Source organism: Podarcis muralis, chromosome 4 (assembly GCF_964188315.1).
Source record: "Podarcis muralis chromosome 4, rPodMur119.hap1.1, whole genome shotgun sequence".
Classification (NCBI taxonomy): Eukaryota; Metazoa; Chordata; class Lepidosauria; order Squamata; family Lacertidae; genus Podarcis; species Podarcis muralis.
Window position 1 is genome coordinate 42507896 of NC_135658.1, and position 12471 is coordinate 42520366.

Below are 12471 nucleotides of genomic sequence, written 5' to 3' on the forward strand. Positions count from 1 at the left end.
GATAAATAGGTACCGCTGCTGCGGGAAGGTAAATGGCATTTCTGTGTGCTCTGGCTTTTGTCACGGTGTTCCATTACACCAGAAGCGGTTTAGTCATGCTGGCCACATGACCCAGAAAGCTGTCTGTGGACAAACACCAGCTTTCTTGGCCTGAAAGTAAGATGAGCTTCACACTCCATAGTTGCCTTTGACTGGACTTAACTGTCCAGGGGTCCTTTACCTTTACCTTTTACCTTACATACTGCTATATCTTGCTAGAAATAGAAAGACAAACAGAAATGTAAAGCCTTTAAAAGTTTTAAAGGGAAGTAAAGAAGCTGAAGAACACTAATCTATTTTCCAGTTTTTCAAAACATAAAAGGGACCAGATAGGGAAAGGCCTACATTGCAAGTTCTCCTCACCAGTCTTGAAGAAATGGGTGTACCCCTCCTTCCCAGATTGGAAAGGCAATGGATGAAGAGAAACTGCTTTGTCAGAGTTGCTGTGACAGGAGAGGAAAATAAACAGTACTCTGTTCAAATAATACCACTTGGCCAAGCTAGGTAATGAAAAGGCACCACCCAGCTACAGTATCACTTGGGGATTCCCATTTAAAGAAAAAAGTCAAGTGAACATTACTGAGTCTGGCCAAATGTTTCAATGGCAACTGGAGGTGGGGAGTGGAATAGAGAAAGACAAAGCTAATGTTCATGTCCGTAAAAGCAAACGCTTAAAAAATATATCCCCATATCAAAATCTGCAGGAATAAACACAACATAATTAAACCACAGAACATCATGACCAAGATCAGCCCAAAATATTTTGCTGCTTCTAGTGAAGGGAGGGGGGGAGGAGTACAAGACGTACAGAAGCTGAATGGACCAGCCTTTGAGTCTTACCTCAACCCTGGTGATAAGAGCAACAGGCCTCAAACGTGCCTTGTGGCAACAGAAGAAAATGGCTGGGCAGATCGGGATGAGCTCCACTAATGGGCTGATACACTATTTAGGTAGTTTATAACCTGCTCATTATTGAAATCAGTCCCAGAACAAGTGTACAATAGACAATAAAGCAAAACAACATGAGAATTCAAACCACCACAACAAATCACATTTATATCACCACCCTGCAAGAGTGACAAAACATCTATCCAAATGGCCAAGTAAAAAAAGTAAATCGGTTGCACGAACAGAACACAGAACCAGTGGGGAGGAAGGGGTGGAGGGGGTGGTCTGCCCTGGGTGTCATCACTGAGGGGGGTGACAAAATGAGTTTAAAATAAAAATTGGGCTCACAAAACTTTTTAGGAGTGATGTGGTGGCTTAGGCGCCTGCAGGTTCCACGCTGCCTAAAACGGCAGCGTGGGACTTGCGTCTGCCCACTGCCTCTCCCTCAGCCACCCAAAAGCTGAGGGGGAGGCGGCGAAGAGGCTCCAAGCATTGGAGAGACTTGCCCTGCCCCCAGCTGCAGGACACACACACACCCCCGCACCAGGCATCCGAGCGGATAGCTACACTACTGCCCAGAACAATTAGTCCCACTAGTGCAATGGCTCTTCCCCCTCCCCACCCCAACGCCTACCCAAATCTGAATGTGTATACAGGGGAGGGGAGTTGGAAGAAATCCCAGAACTCCACACCGTGGGGATTAAATGAGCGGGAGAACTGGGATAACCATGTACTCTTACCTTGAGCTCCTTGGGGGTAGAAAAGGTGGCCCATAAATGTAATTAAATATAAATAAACAAATTGTTGCAAGGTGATAGTTTATGAATAGGGAATCTCTTCTTAATGTGCAATAAGCCTATCTGATGATGACATAATTTTGAAATAAAGAAGTAAAGGCCAGAATATGGCGAGTGAGTTGTGTTGCATGCCACCCCAATCTCGGAGCAGTGTGAGATTCCAGAGGTTCTGGGTGTTTACTCAGGGTTCACTTTGGACAGCAGAGACTGAGGTGTCTTTATTTACACATATATATACCACCTGAGCCTACAGTGGAGGAGTTCACAGCATTAGCACCCCCTGACTCTCTGCCCCCCACCTCTCTGCCTTTCTAGCTTGCAGCTTTTGCATCCAGCTTCTAGCTCATATTATTCAACTCTCGACTCTGGCCTTTTTCTTTCTAACAAACAGTTGAAGGAAGGTCCAGCCCTTTGTCTTCTGGCACAGAGCCACTCATTTTGTCCCCTTATCGGCCCATGCTTTGTGGGCCAATGCCAGGCTGGCCTAGAAATGAAAGTGGGATGGGATTCCATTTATTAGCACCACTCCTACATTTAGTCCATTAATATTTGTTTCTTAGCCCATTTTAGAAACTTAGGGATCCTGCTAGGGATCCTGCTGAATGCCAGTGTGCTACCACAGATTATCAATCTAGCCTGCTCCTCTGTTACTCTAATGATATGGAAAGTGCTGGACAAGGATTGAAAGTTTTTGATTTTTTTTCCGACGGCAAAAAGGGGAAGTTGTGGGGGTGGTGACATTTGGCTTGTCTTAAAGTCATGTAGCTCATCTTTCTATGCAATCACAGGTTAAGAACGAACTACTTAGAGGAGCTTTCTGTTGCGTGGGACATAGCCAAATTAAGATTAGTATTTATACCAATCACTGAAGGAAGAGGCATATATCTGGAAGGCAAATCATCATTCTCTGGTTTCTGCTTACTGTAAGTTGACGGCGAAGGACCCTCTTCCTTCCTTTTTCTTAATTTGCTAAGTTACAGTGCAGACTGATTAGATAGATTGTTTCTTATGAGACTGGCATAAACAGGGAGTTAAGGTTCATTTAGTTTTAGTTTTCTTGGTGCTTTCGCCCCACATCTTTTTGCCTTAAGAGAAGGCTGGTATGGTGAGAAATGACAGGAAAACCGGAGGGGGTTAGGCAAACGGTCAGATGGGGTACTGAAAGAGGAATTTTGCATGGCTGCATACAAACAATGCAATTGAAGCACATTTAAAGCACTTTTTCTTCAAAGAATCCTGGGAGCTATAGTTTGTTAAGGGTGCTTGGGATTTTTGCTGCGTAAGGAGTAAACTACATTTCCCAGGATTCTGAGGGAGGTTGCTTTAAATGTATGGTATGCATGCCTGTGTTTCATTTCATTTTTCATTTGATAGCAGTATTAAGGACATTTTAAAGTCTCAGGGAGCTTTGAACTTGGCTACAGATCTGCTAGTCAGGCCACTTACCATGAGGTAGGAACTCTTTAGAAACTCCAGCGGAGGCAATTCTACAGCATCTTCTGTTACCTTGTTTCATTTGTGAATTTAGAAATCTGAAGTCTCTCACAGCAGTGCTATTTTTCTAGAAAAAGAGGTGCCAGAACACCTCCCTCTTTCTCTTAGAATGGCAATAGTGCCCACTTGAGAAAGGGCCGGGACTGAGTTCTGATGAGTTCCAGCTAAAAAAAAAACTCTGCCCAACAGTATATTAATCAGATCTACACCAATATGTTATTCTCACTGGACGCAGTAAACAATAGTTTTTCCTTTTCTTTCTGAGACAGTAGTAAACATCTTTGGGAACTCCTGTCATTTCAGCTTTTCCTCATACGACTTTCATTTTAGATCATTCATAATCCCTGCATCCATGGGCATAGCCCGGGGGACACACAGGGGTACAGTTGCCGCCCCATCACGTAAATAAAAATACTTAGGTAACTGACCAATTACATCGCAAATAACTCAGTTTTGTTCTCCCCCAACATAAAGCCTCCCCCCCAACCCAATAAATTCTGGCTACATTCATGCCTGCATCAAATTCTAGTCATTCTGTCCCTGAAAGCCTGTTGATAATCTCGCCTAGAAATCAGCATCTGAAAACAGTTTTCCGCCTATAGTTGTTTACCTGTTTATGTACGACTGCTTCTAGAGTCTGGGGTCCAAAGCTTAGTTGTGGTACAGCATAACTTGTGTCACAGCATCATAAAAAAAAAATGCATCACCAAGGTATATGCTCTGAATTTAGCCTTCTGTTGTGTCAACCTAATATGCACTTGCCAGCACATAAAGTGTGAACCAGTGTTCTTCATTTGTTTTATCTTCGCAAGCAATTGATTAAGATGGTAAAAATCCGATGCACATTACACAGGACTTGCTCTGGAACTGCTTTCAATTAATTATATGTTGATTGATTATTTAATTATTGCTCCAAGCAGAATTGTGTGTTCACTAATGTTTAATAACAAATTCTTATGCAATTGCTGATGCCCTGAGTATCATATGCCACCGTGGAAGCCATGTGCTAAATTGATTGATAGATCTAAATAGATTGATAGATTAATGTGGGTTGCAGAATGGGTAGGGGAACAGAGCTGTCAAGACAAAGCAATACTACCTATAAATTAAACTAAATCACCTGAACTGCACAAACATCCTGCATTTCTCTCTGTAACTTCTTGCCATTTCACTGCTTCGGTCAAGGTGGTCTTGGAAAATATGATGCACACACAGAAGAGAGAACTGATGTTCTCCACACCCGTTCTAACGTGGTTCCTCTGGCTTGGCCTCTTTGTGCTTCCTTTTGGTTGTTCAGGTAAGCCCAACAATTCACTGTGTTTGTCCTTATTGACATTCCTTGCTTGTTCCCAAGAGGAACTGGTGTGTGTGTGTGTGTGTTTAAAAAGTGGTGGATGCTTCATTCTTTGCACTGAACTCAATGAGACTTCTAAACAAGCGTACACAGGACTGTGGTTTACAATAAGGGAGTTTCTGTGTGAATTTCAGCTTTGCCATGAAATTAGAAGCATTAGGCAAGCCTCCCTCAGCCTTCCATTTGCTATATGGTGATGGAATGTTCTGGACAGCATGTGCCCAGGTGTTCTTCAATAACTCAAAATTCTCAGTAGTTTATCTTGTAATGGGATGCAGGTGGTGCTGTGGTCTAAACCACTGAGCCTAGGGCTTGCCGATCAGAAGGTCGGCGGTTTGAATCCCCCTGACGGAGTGAGCTCCCATTGCTCGGTCCCCGCTCCTGTCCACCTAGCAGTTTGAAAGCATGTCAAAGTGCAAGTAGATAAATAGGTACCACTCCAGCGGGAAGGTAAACGGCGTTTCCGTGCGCTGCTCTGGTTTCGGTGTTCCATTGTGCCAGAAGCGGCATAGTCATGCTGGCCACATGACCCGGAAAAACTCTCTGCAGACAAATGCCAGCTCCCTCAGCCTATAGAGCGAGATGAGCGCACAACCCCAGAGTCATCCATGACTGGACGTAATGCTCAGGGGTACCTTTACCTTTATCTTGTAACTAAAACAGTCAACGTGTCACTAGAATCATCCTCCAAACTGAGGAATTGAAAAGAAGCCAATGTAAATGCTGCTCTTTAAAATAGAATCCAGGACATTACTGGCCAGCAGAGATGGAGGAGAAATTCAGTTCTCATTTTAAGCCAAACCTATCAAATTAGCACGTTTCAAAACGATAAGAGAACCAAAGCATGAATCTTTCAAAATTCGCACGTTCGTGATTTTTCGCAATACATTTCTCCAACCACCAATGTTTACACAAATGCATATATGTTAGGGGAAAGTGTGCATTGAATATATTCATGAAAAGAGCATTGCAAAAATGCACTGTTTTAGGAGAAATTGCTGGCCAAAGTGTGTGTATACACAAGTCAAAACTGCATACAAATATGTATTTATGAGGAGAAAGTTGCACCATAATAGTGAAGAATTTTCATGCGGGTTTCTTTTTTTTATAAAAATCACAAATTGCTGCAGAAATGTGGAATACTGAATTTAAGACTGGAAAATTGAGAAACTGAGAGAACTAAAATTGGCAGATTCTTCCATCCTCACTGGCTAGTTAGTTTATCTGCTTTGGAGAAACTGGTGGGAAATGCCATAATATAAGGTTGCCAAGCATTATAACATTGAGTTTTGATGGGAATGGATCAGTATGGTTTCTCCTAAAGGAAGTCCTGTCTCACCAACGTTTTGGAAATTTTTGAAGATGTAAACAAACTTGTGGGTGGGGAACAGTCTAGTCGAGTAGGGTAATCCACAGAGAAGCATGTGGCACCTTCACTATACAGCTTTCTTAGAATGCTGAGGACACAGCTCTTCACCCTGGTCTTTGACACCTTATATATGTGTATTTTAGGGGACATCCTATTCCTATGACTGTTATTTGTTTTAACTATTTTAACTAATATTCAACATTGTAACCAACCCTGGGACCTGCTGGGTATAAAATTATTATTATTATTATTATTATTATTATTATTATTATTTGAAAATAATAATAATGGATATTATCTACAGAGATTTTCAATACACTTTTGATAAATCCTTTAGCAAAGGCTCTTATTTAGACTTAGCAGCTGAGGATTAGGAAGGTTGGTATTCTTATGTACAGTGGTACCTCGGGTTACATACGCTTCAGGTTACATACGCTTCAGGTTACAGACTCCTCTAACCTAGAAATAGTACCTCGGGTTAAGAACTTTGCTTCAGGTTGAGAACAGAAATCGTGCGGCGGCGGCACAGCAGCAACAGGAGGCCCCATTAGCTAAAGTGGTGCTTCAGGTTAAGAACAGTTTCAGGTTAAGAACGGACCTCCAGAATGAATTAAGTACGTAACCAGAGGTACCACTGTATTAAGTAAAGGTAGAAATACCTCTGATAGTTAAGTCCAGTCACAGACAACTCTGGGGTTGTACGCTCATCTTGCTCTATAGGCCGAGGGAGCCGGCGTTTGTCCTCAGACAGCTTCCGGGTCATGTGGCCAGCATGACTAAGCCGCTTCTGGTGAACCAGAGCAGCGCATGGAAACATCGTTTACCTTCCCACCAGAGCGGTACCTATTTATCTACCTGCACTTTGACGTGCTTTCGAACTGCTAGGTGGGCAGGAGCTGGGACCGAGCAACAGGAGCTCACCCCATCGTGGGGATTCGAACCACCAACCTTCTGATTGGCAAGCTCTAGGCTTTGTGGTTTAGACCACAGTGCCACCCGCGTCCATCATTCTTATGTATTAGTAACTGATTAAACAAGAAGAGAGTAGGAAAAAGCAGGCAGTTTTCACAATGGAAAGTAAAATGTAGAGTCCCATAAGGATCCATAATGTGCCGGTGATTTAAAGCATACATTTTCTAGAGTCAAAGTTGATCCTTGAAATGGCTGAGTTTGCAGATCACACCAATTTACTCAAGGTGATGAAACTTGGTGACTAGACAACAAAATGCTTCAGTGTAGGCCCTTGTAGAGTAACGTATATTGGGGCACATATGCCTAACTTCACTTATAGATTGGTGGGGTAACTTATTAGGAAATAGAACTTCAGCTCACTGAACACATCATTTCAGTTTGTAGTAGCTGCATGAGGTAAAAACTGGATGTAGTAGTACAAATACCGGTAATCTGTTTTGAAATGGACACACTAAGGAATAATTCGCCTGCACTGATATTTATTTCAGCGATACAACCAGTTTCTCAATAAGTACTTTTTCAGGGGCAAAAAAGATGCAATGGATCTGATTATAGAATTAAAGTTCGTGTGTTTGCAGTCAGGGGGAAAGTACCTCATCACTTCATGACTAAGGAGAGATTGAGTGTGAGTGAGATTCATAGACTACGTGGGTGGCAGGTGAATTCCCCATGGGTGTAATGTTGGCGACCTCAGGTTTAGATGGACATTTGGTCTAATCTAGCAGGGCTCTTTTAATGTTTTCATGAATAATAATACCAACCTACCTTGCCAAGTGGGTGTGGGATTGTAAGTTTATTTCTATGAAGCACTGAGTGCTTTAAAGTGGTATATAATTGTTTATTTATTGTGTTATATTGTAATGGGAAATTTAGGACAGGGACTTCCCGAGGATATGTGTTGTTCAGCAATGGGAGAGTCTACTCAGAAGGTAGTGGACTGCCCTTTGCTGGAGGTTTTAAGCAGAGGCTGGATGGACAGGTATCAGAGAGATGCAATAGTAGTGGATTTCATACATCAACAGAGGGTTGGACAAGATGATCTTTGAGGTTGCTTTCAACTCTGAGTCTATTAATGTGCTAAGGTTCTTATCATCCCTTCAGACACTGTTATTAGGCTGGAGAGGATATAAGCCTTTGTGGGTTTTCCTGTTTTGGTGGAAGATGCCAGGCTGCTCTTGCTCATATCAAAGGTACAGGTCTTACCTTTACTCCCGGGTTGATCTCTTGCTATCACACACATATAAGATTCTTTTGCAACTTTATGTTGGTTTTATGACTCACACTGGTGGACTTTGCCTTTCTCTCAGGTGACTGGTGTCAAGCGGCAATTTCTCAAATTACTTGGATTAGTGAGTTGCTAGGGTGGGCAAATCAAAAGGAGAGGCAATGCAAAGAGATTGTTTGATGAAGTATTTAGTCCAACATGAGCACAACATTTATTTAGTTCTCTGGGTATTTCAAAGATCTGGGAGCTGGGAGTCAATACTCTCCAGTAGTCAGAATGTTAGTCTTGGACCTTGGAGAGCTGTTTTCAAATCCCAAATCACTGAACAGCCTTAACCAAATCACTGTGGTTTAGCCTCCTTAATGATTCAAAATGGTACACAGTTCCAACATTCCATTGTGGGAACATTAATATCCATCTTCTGGCTGCTTATAAAGATTAATGGTTTGTAACCACTCCATACAGTACAGTAAAAAAAATAAAATCATAATAATAAGGTCCCCAAGGTGCTGAATGGGAAGAACTTATTTTCTTATTCTTTTGTACTTATTTTCCATCTGCTGATGAAGCAAGAGGCTTTAGAGAAGGAATGGGGAACTTGGATCTCTCCATACGTTGTTGGACTGTGGCTCTATCAGACTCAGCCAACAAGGCCAATTGTCACAAATGAAAGGAGTTCAACATCATCTAGAGGGGCATAAGTTATCCACCCCTACTATAGAGGGATTCATGGCACCACCAAAATCTCAAGCCTGAATTATGGTGGGACCCTGGAGTAAATGGCCTACTTCCCATATCATAACTTAACACAGTGTTGCCAAGCCGTGAGGACAATTCTGCACCTATTCAGAAGCAGTGAAGTGCTAAAGTTCTGCTGAGCACAGAAGTGGCTCCAGAAAAAAATAATAACCCAAGGGGAGACCTATCTCACATATTACAAGCAGAAACAAGCTTATGCTTTTTTATGATATGAGGCATACAATCACCCCATTTTTCTAATTCAGACAGGGTGGGCACACTGCTTTTAGGATCGGCACTTATGTATTACACACACACACACATATACACGCATCGAAGGGACGGTGGATGGGACCATGTGTCGTCAAATCTTGGATGAGCATCTCCTTCCCGCAACCAGGGCATTGAAAATGGGTCGAGGATGGGTATTCCAGCATGACAATGAGCCAAAACACACAGGCAAGGCAACAAAGGAGTGGCTCAAGAAGCAGTACATTAAGGTCCTGGAGTGGCCTAGCCAGTCTCCAGACCTTAATCCCATTGAAAATCTGTGGAGGGAGCTGAAGGTTCGAGTAGCTACACATCAGCCTCGAAATCTTACTGACTTGAAGAGGATCTGCAAACAGGAGTGGGACAAAACACCTCCTGAGATGTGTGCAAACCTGGTGGCCACCTACAAGAAACCTCTGACCTCTGTAATTGCCAACAAGGGTTTTGCGACCAAGTACTAAGTCAACTTTTGCAAAGGGGTCAAATACTTATTTCACTCATTATAATGCACATCAATCTGTGACTTTTGTCTTCTGGGTTCCTGGGGGTTTTCCTGTTGTTATTCTGTCTCTCACAGCTACAATAAACCTACCATTAAAATTATGGACTGGTCATTTCTTTGACAGGGCAAACGGGCAAATTTAGCAGGGGATCAAATACTTCCCCCCGTCACTATATATATATATATATATAAAAAAAACCAAATTACTTTAATTTAATACAGTTTCTTAAAATCAGGTTTCCCACTCTACACACATTTCTTCATAATAGAGGAGGACAAGAGGAAAAAAGGACCATTACAAAACCATAAGAAAGCACAAAGCTCCTTGTTCTCCCCTTTTCCTTTCAGGCTGTTGTAAGTATTCTGAAATTTCAGAAAGTCATCCAAATAGCTTCAGAAAACTTGTCCCGGTTCTTTTGGCAGCTGATTGTTTACAGCTCATTAGCATATGATGCTTTGGGAGCGCCTCTTGATTAATGTCAATTATCCAGATTGAGGAGGAAGCTTCCACAAATCATACCGGTATCAGAGGCTTGTCCATGGCAGGGGCACACTCCCAGATCACTCCCATTCTGCCTTTCAAGTTGACAGACACAGGATTGCGCAACACTGAGGGATGCAGTGAACTCCCCAGACCCCAATGAGGAGTATCAAGAGGATTTACATCTCATTTCCTCTCTTTCCCCTGCCTGAACTTCCTTGCAGCCCCCGGAGGCCTACGGAGAACAACCACCATTGATCTAGGGTGGGGCCAGAAACCAGCACTTATGCATTCTTGCCCCTTCCACAGCACTACATATGTCTCATCAGTTGAGTTTACAAATGGCAGCTTAAATGGGTCACATAGGCCACAGTGATGGCTGTATCAATTTTCTGAATATAGTGGCATGGTCATCCACAGAGGGAGAGGGAGCTGTCCCCCCTCCTGATGAACCATAATCCTAACTTTCATTTTAAAGAGAGAAATAATAAGTTTCTAGCATTTGTAGAATTATAGAATTGTAGAGCTGGGAGGAAAGCAATGACAAACCTAGACAGCATCTTAAAAAGCAGAGACATCCCCTTGCCAACAAAGGTCCGTATAGTTAAAGCTATGGTTTTCCTAGTAGTGATGTATGGAAGTGAGAGCTGGACCATAAAGAAGGCTGATCACCGAAGAATTGATGCTTTCGAATTATGGTGTTGGAGGAGACTCTTGAGAGTCCTGTGGACTCCAAGAAGATCAAACTGATCCATTCTGAAGGAAATCAGCCCTGAGTGCTCACTGGAAGGACAGATCGTGAAGCTGAGGCTCCAATACTTTGGCCACCTCATGAGAAGAGAAGACTCCCTGGAAAAGACCCTGATGTTGGGAAAGATTGAGGGCACAAGGAGAAGGGGACGACAGAGGACGAGATGGTTGGACAGTGTTCTCGAAGCTACCAGCATGAGTTTGACCAAACTGCAGGAGGCAGTGGAAGACAGGAGTGCCTGGCATGCTCTGGTCCATGGGGTCACGAAGAGTCGGACACGACTAAATGACTGAACAACAAGAGCTGGAAGGGACCACAAGGGTCATCTAGACCTAACCCCTGCAATGCAGGAATCTTTTGTCCAACATGCAGCTGGAACCCACAACACTGAGATTAAAAGTCTCATGCTCAACCAACTGACCTATCTTGGCAGAACATGATACAGTATATAAGGCAAAAATGTACAGTCTCTGTCTCTGTCTCTGTCTCTCTCTCTCTCTCTCTCTCTCTCTCTCTCTCTCTCTCTCTCATAAAATAGTCTGTTCCATCCTTTTGGTGTTTTAGCACCCTCACCTCAAAATAAAACACAACACCTGTGGGTGCCCAACAATACTGGAACTGGAATGTGCGACCTCTACAGGACTTTGGGCCGGAAGGCCAGTACTCAGCTCGGCAGAATGAGTTCCCCCAAATGCAGTGAGGCTGGCTTATCTCATTTTTGTCATAAATAAAGTACCGTGCATTCCCATCTGATGAGGGAGCATTATTCTAAAAGTACCTAACCTCGCCACATGCTCTTTTGCAGTGGCAGGGCTGCCCAAAGACATTCTGTGTGAGGCAGAGCAGCAGGTGGCAAACCTCCCACCCGATTCCAGGCACATATTACCCCAGGCCAGCCAAGTTATATTGGGACCTGGGGCAGAAAATCCCACAAGCACCTCTCCCCTTTCCTCAGATGTAAGAATACATTAAATAAGTAACCATTTGCTGTCCTGTCATTGTCGCTTAAAATTGCCTGGCTGAGGCAACCGTCTCGCTCTTCAGCCACTACTGTCTTTAGTGACCCGGTACAGCCTGGTGTGGTTTACTTGCACACTGCTTTTTAGCACAAAGGTCCGCAAAGCAGTGAACAATGTTATGACATATTAGTACAAAATAAGCCCATGTATCTAAGTAGACTTCGTAACTTATAAAGTAGCACTATATGCATTGGCAGCTAAGATCAGGATAAAAGAACTAGATAAAATAGTGGTCAATTGCAAAGGTGATTTGGACATTTAAGCTGGCACGCTCTACCTGAGAACCCCTTGCTATGTTATTGTATGCAAAAAATAATTTTTAGGAGAAGTGATCGTGATTTATTGTACCTGCAGTGCCTGATGTTTTTATGGTTATTGTTGCTTTTCTTTTTGTTCCCTTTGTGAATGATGCCCTGGCCTTTGGCTGGTGCAATAAAGTTTATGATGATGATGATGTATACAAGTACGCTACATAAAATATCTCAATTAAAACAATATTAAACAGTGGCAGGATTTTCAGTGGCCAGTGCCATGGAAAAACGTCAGGAGGCCACAGTGGGGCTGAGCTCTGC

At 42.9% G+C, this 12471-nt stretch overlaps 1 protein-coding gene across 3 annotated transcripts in view; it reads left to right on the forward strand.

Moving 5' to 3' along the window:
• The window catches only part of CD80 (CD80 molecule), a 37740-nt gene that overhangs the window by 7198 nt on the left and 18071 nt on the right, over window positions 1-12471 (forward strand). The window contains exons 2-3 of one of the 3 annotated variants that reach the window (XM_077927258.1): window positions 2513-2647; window positions 4404-4515. In XM_077927258.1, coding sequence (XP_077783384.1) covers window positions 4419-4515 — 97 coding nt within the window. In that variant the 5' untranslated portion in view covers window positions 2513-2647; window positions 4404-4418. Of the gene's footprint in view, window positions 1-852; window positions 2648-4247; window positions 4516-12471 lie in introns of those variants that run through there. The other 2 variants (XM_028726882.2, XM_077927259.1) reach the window with 2 other exon arrangements.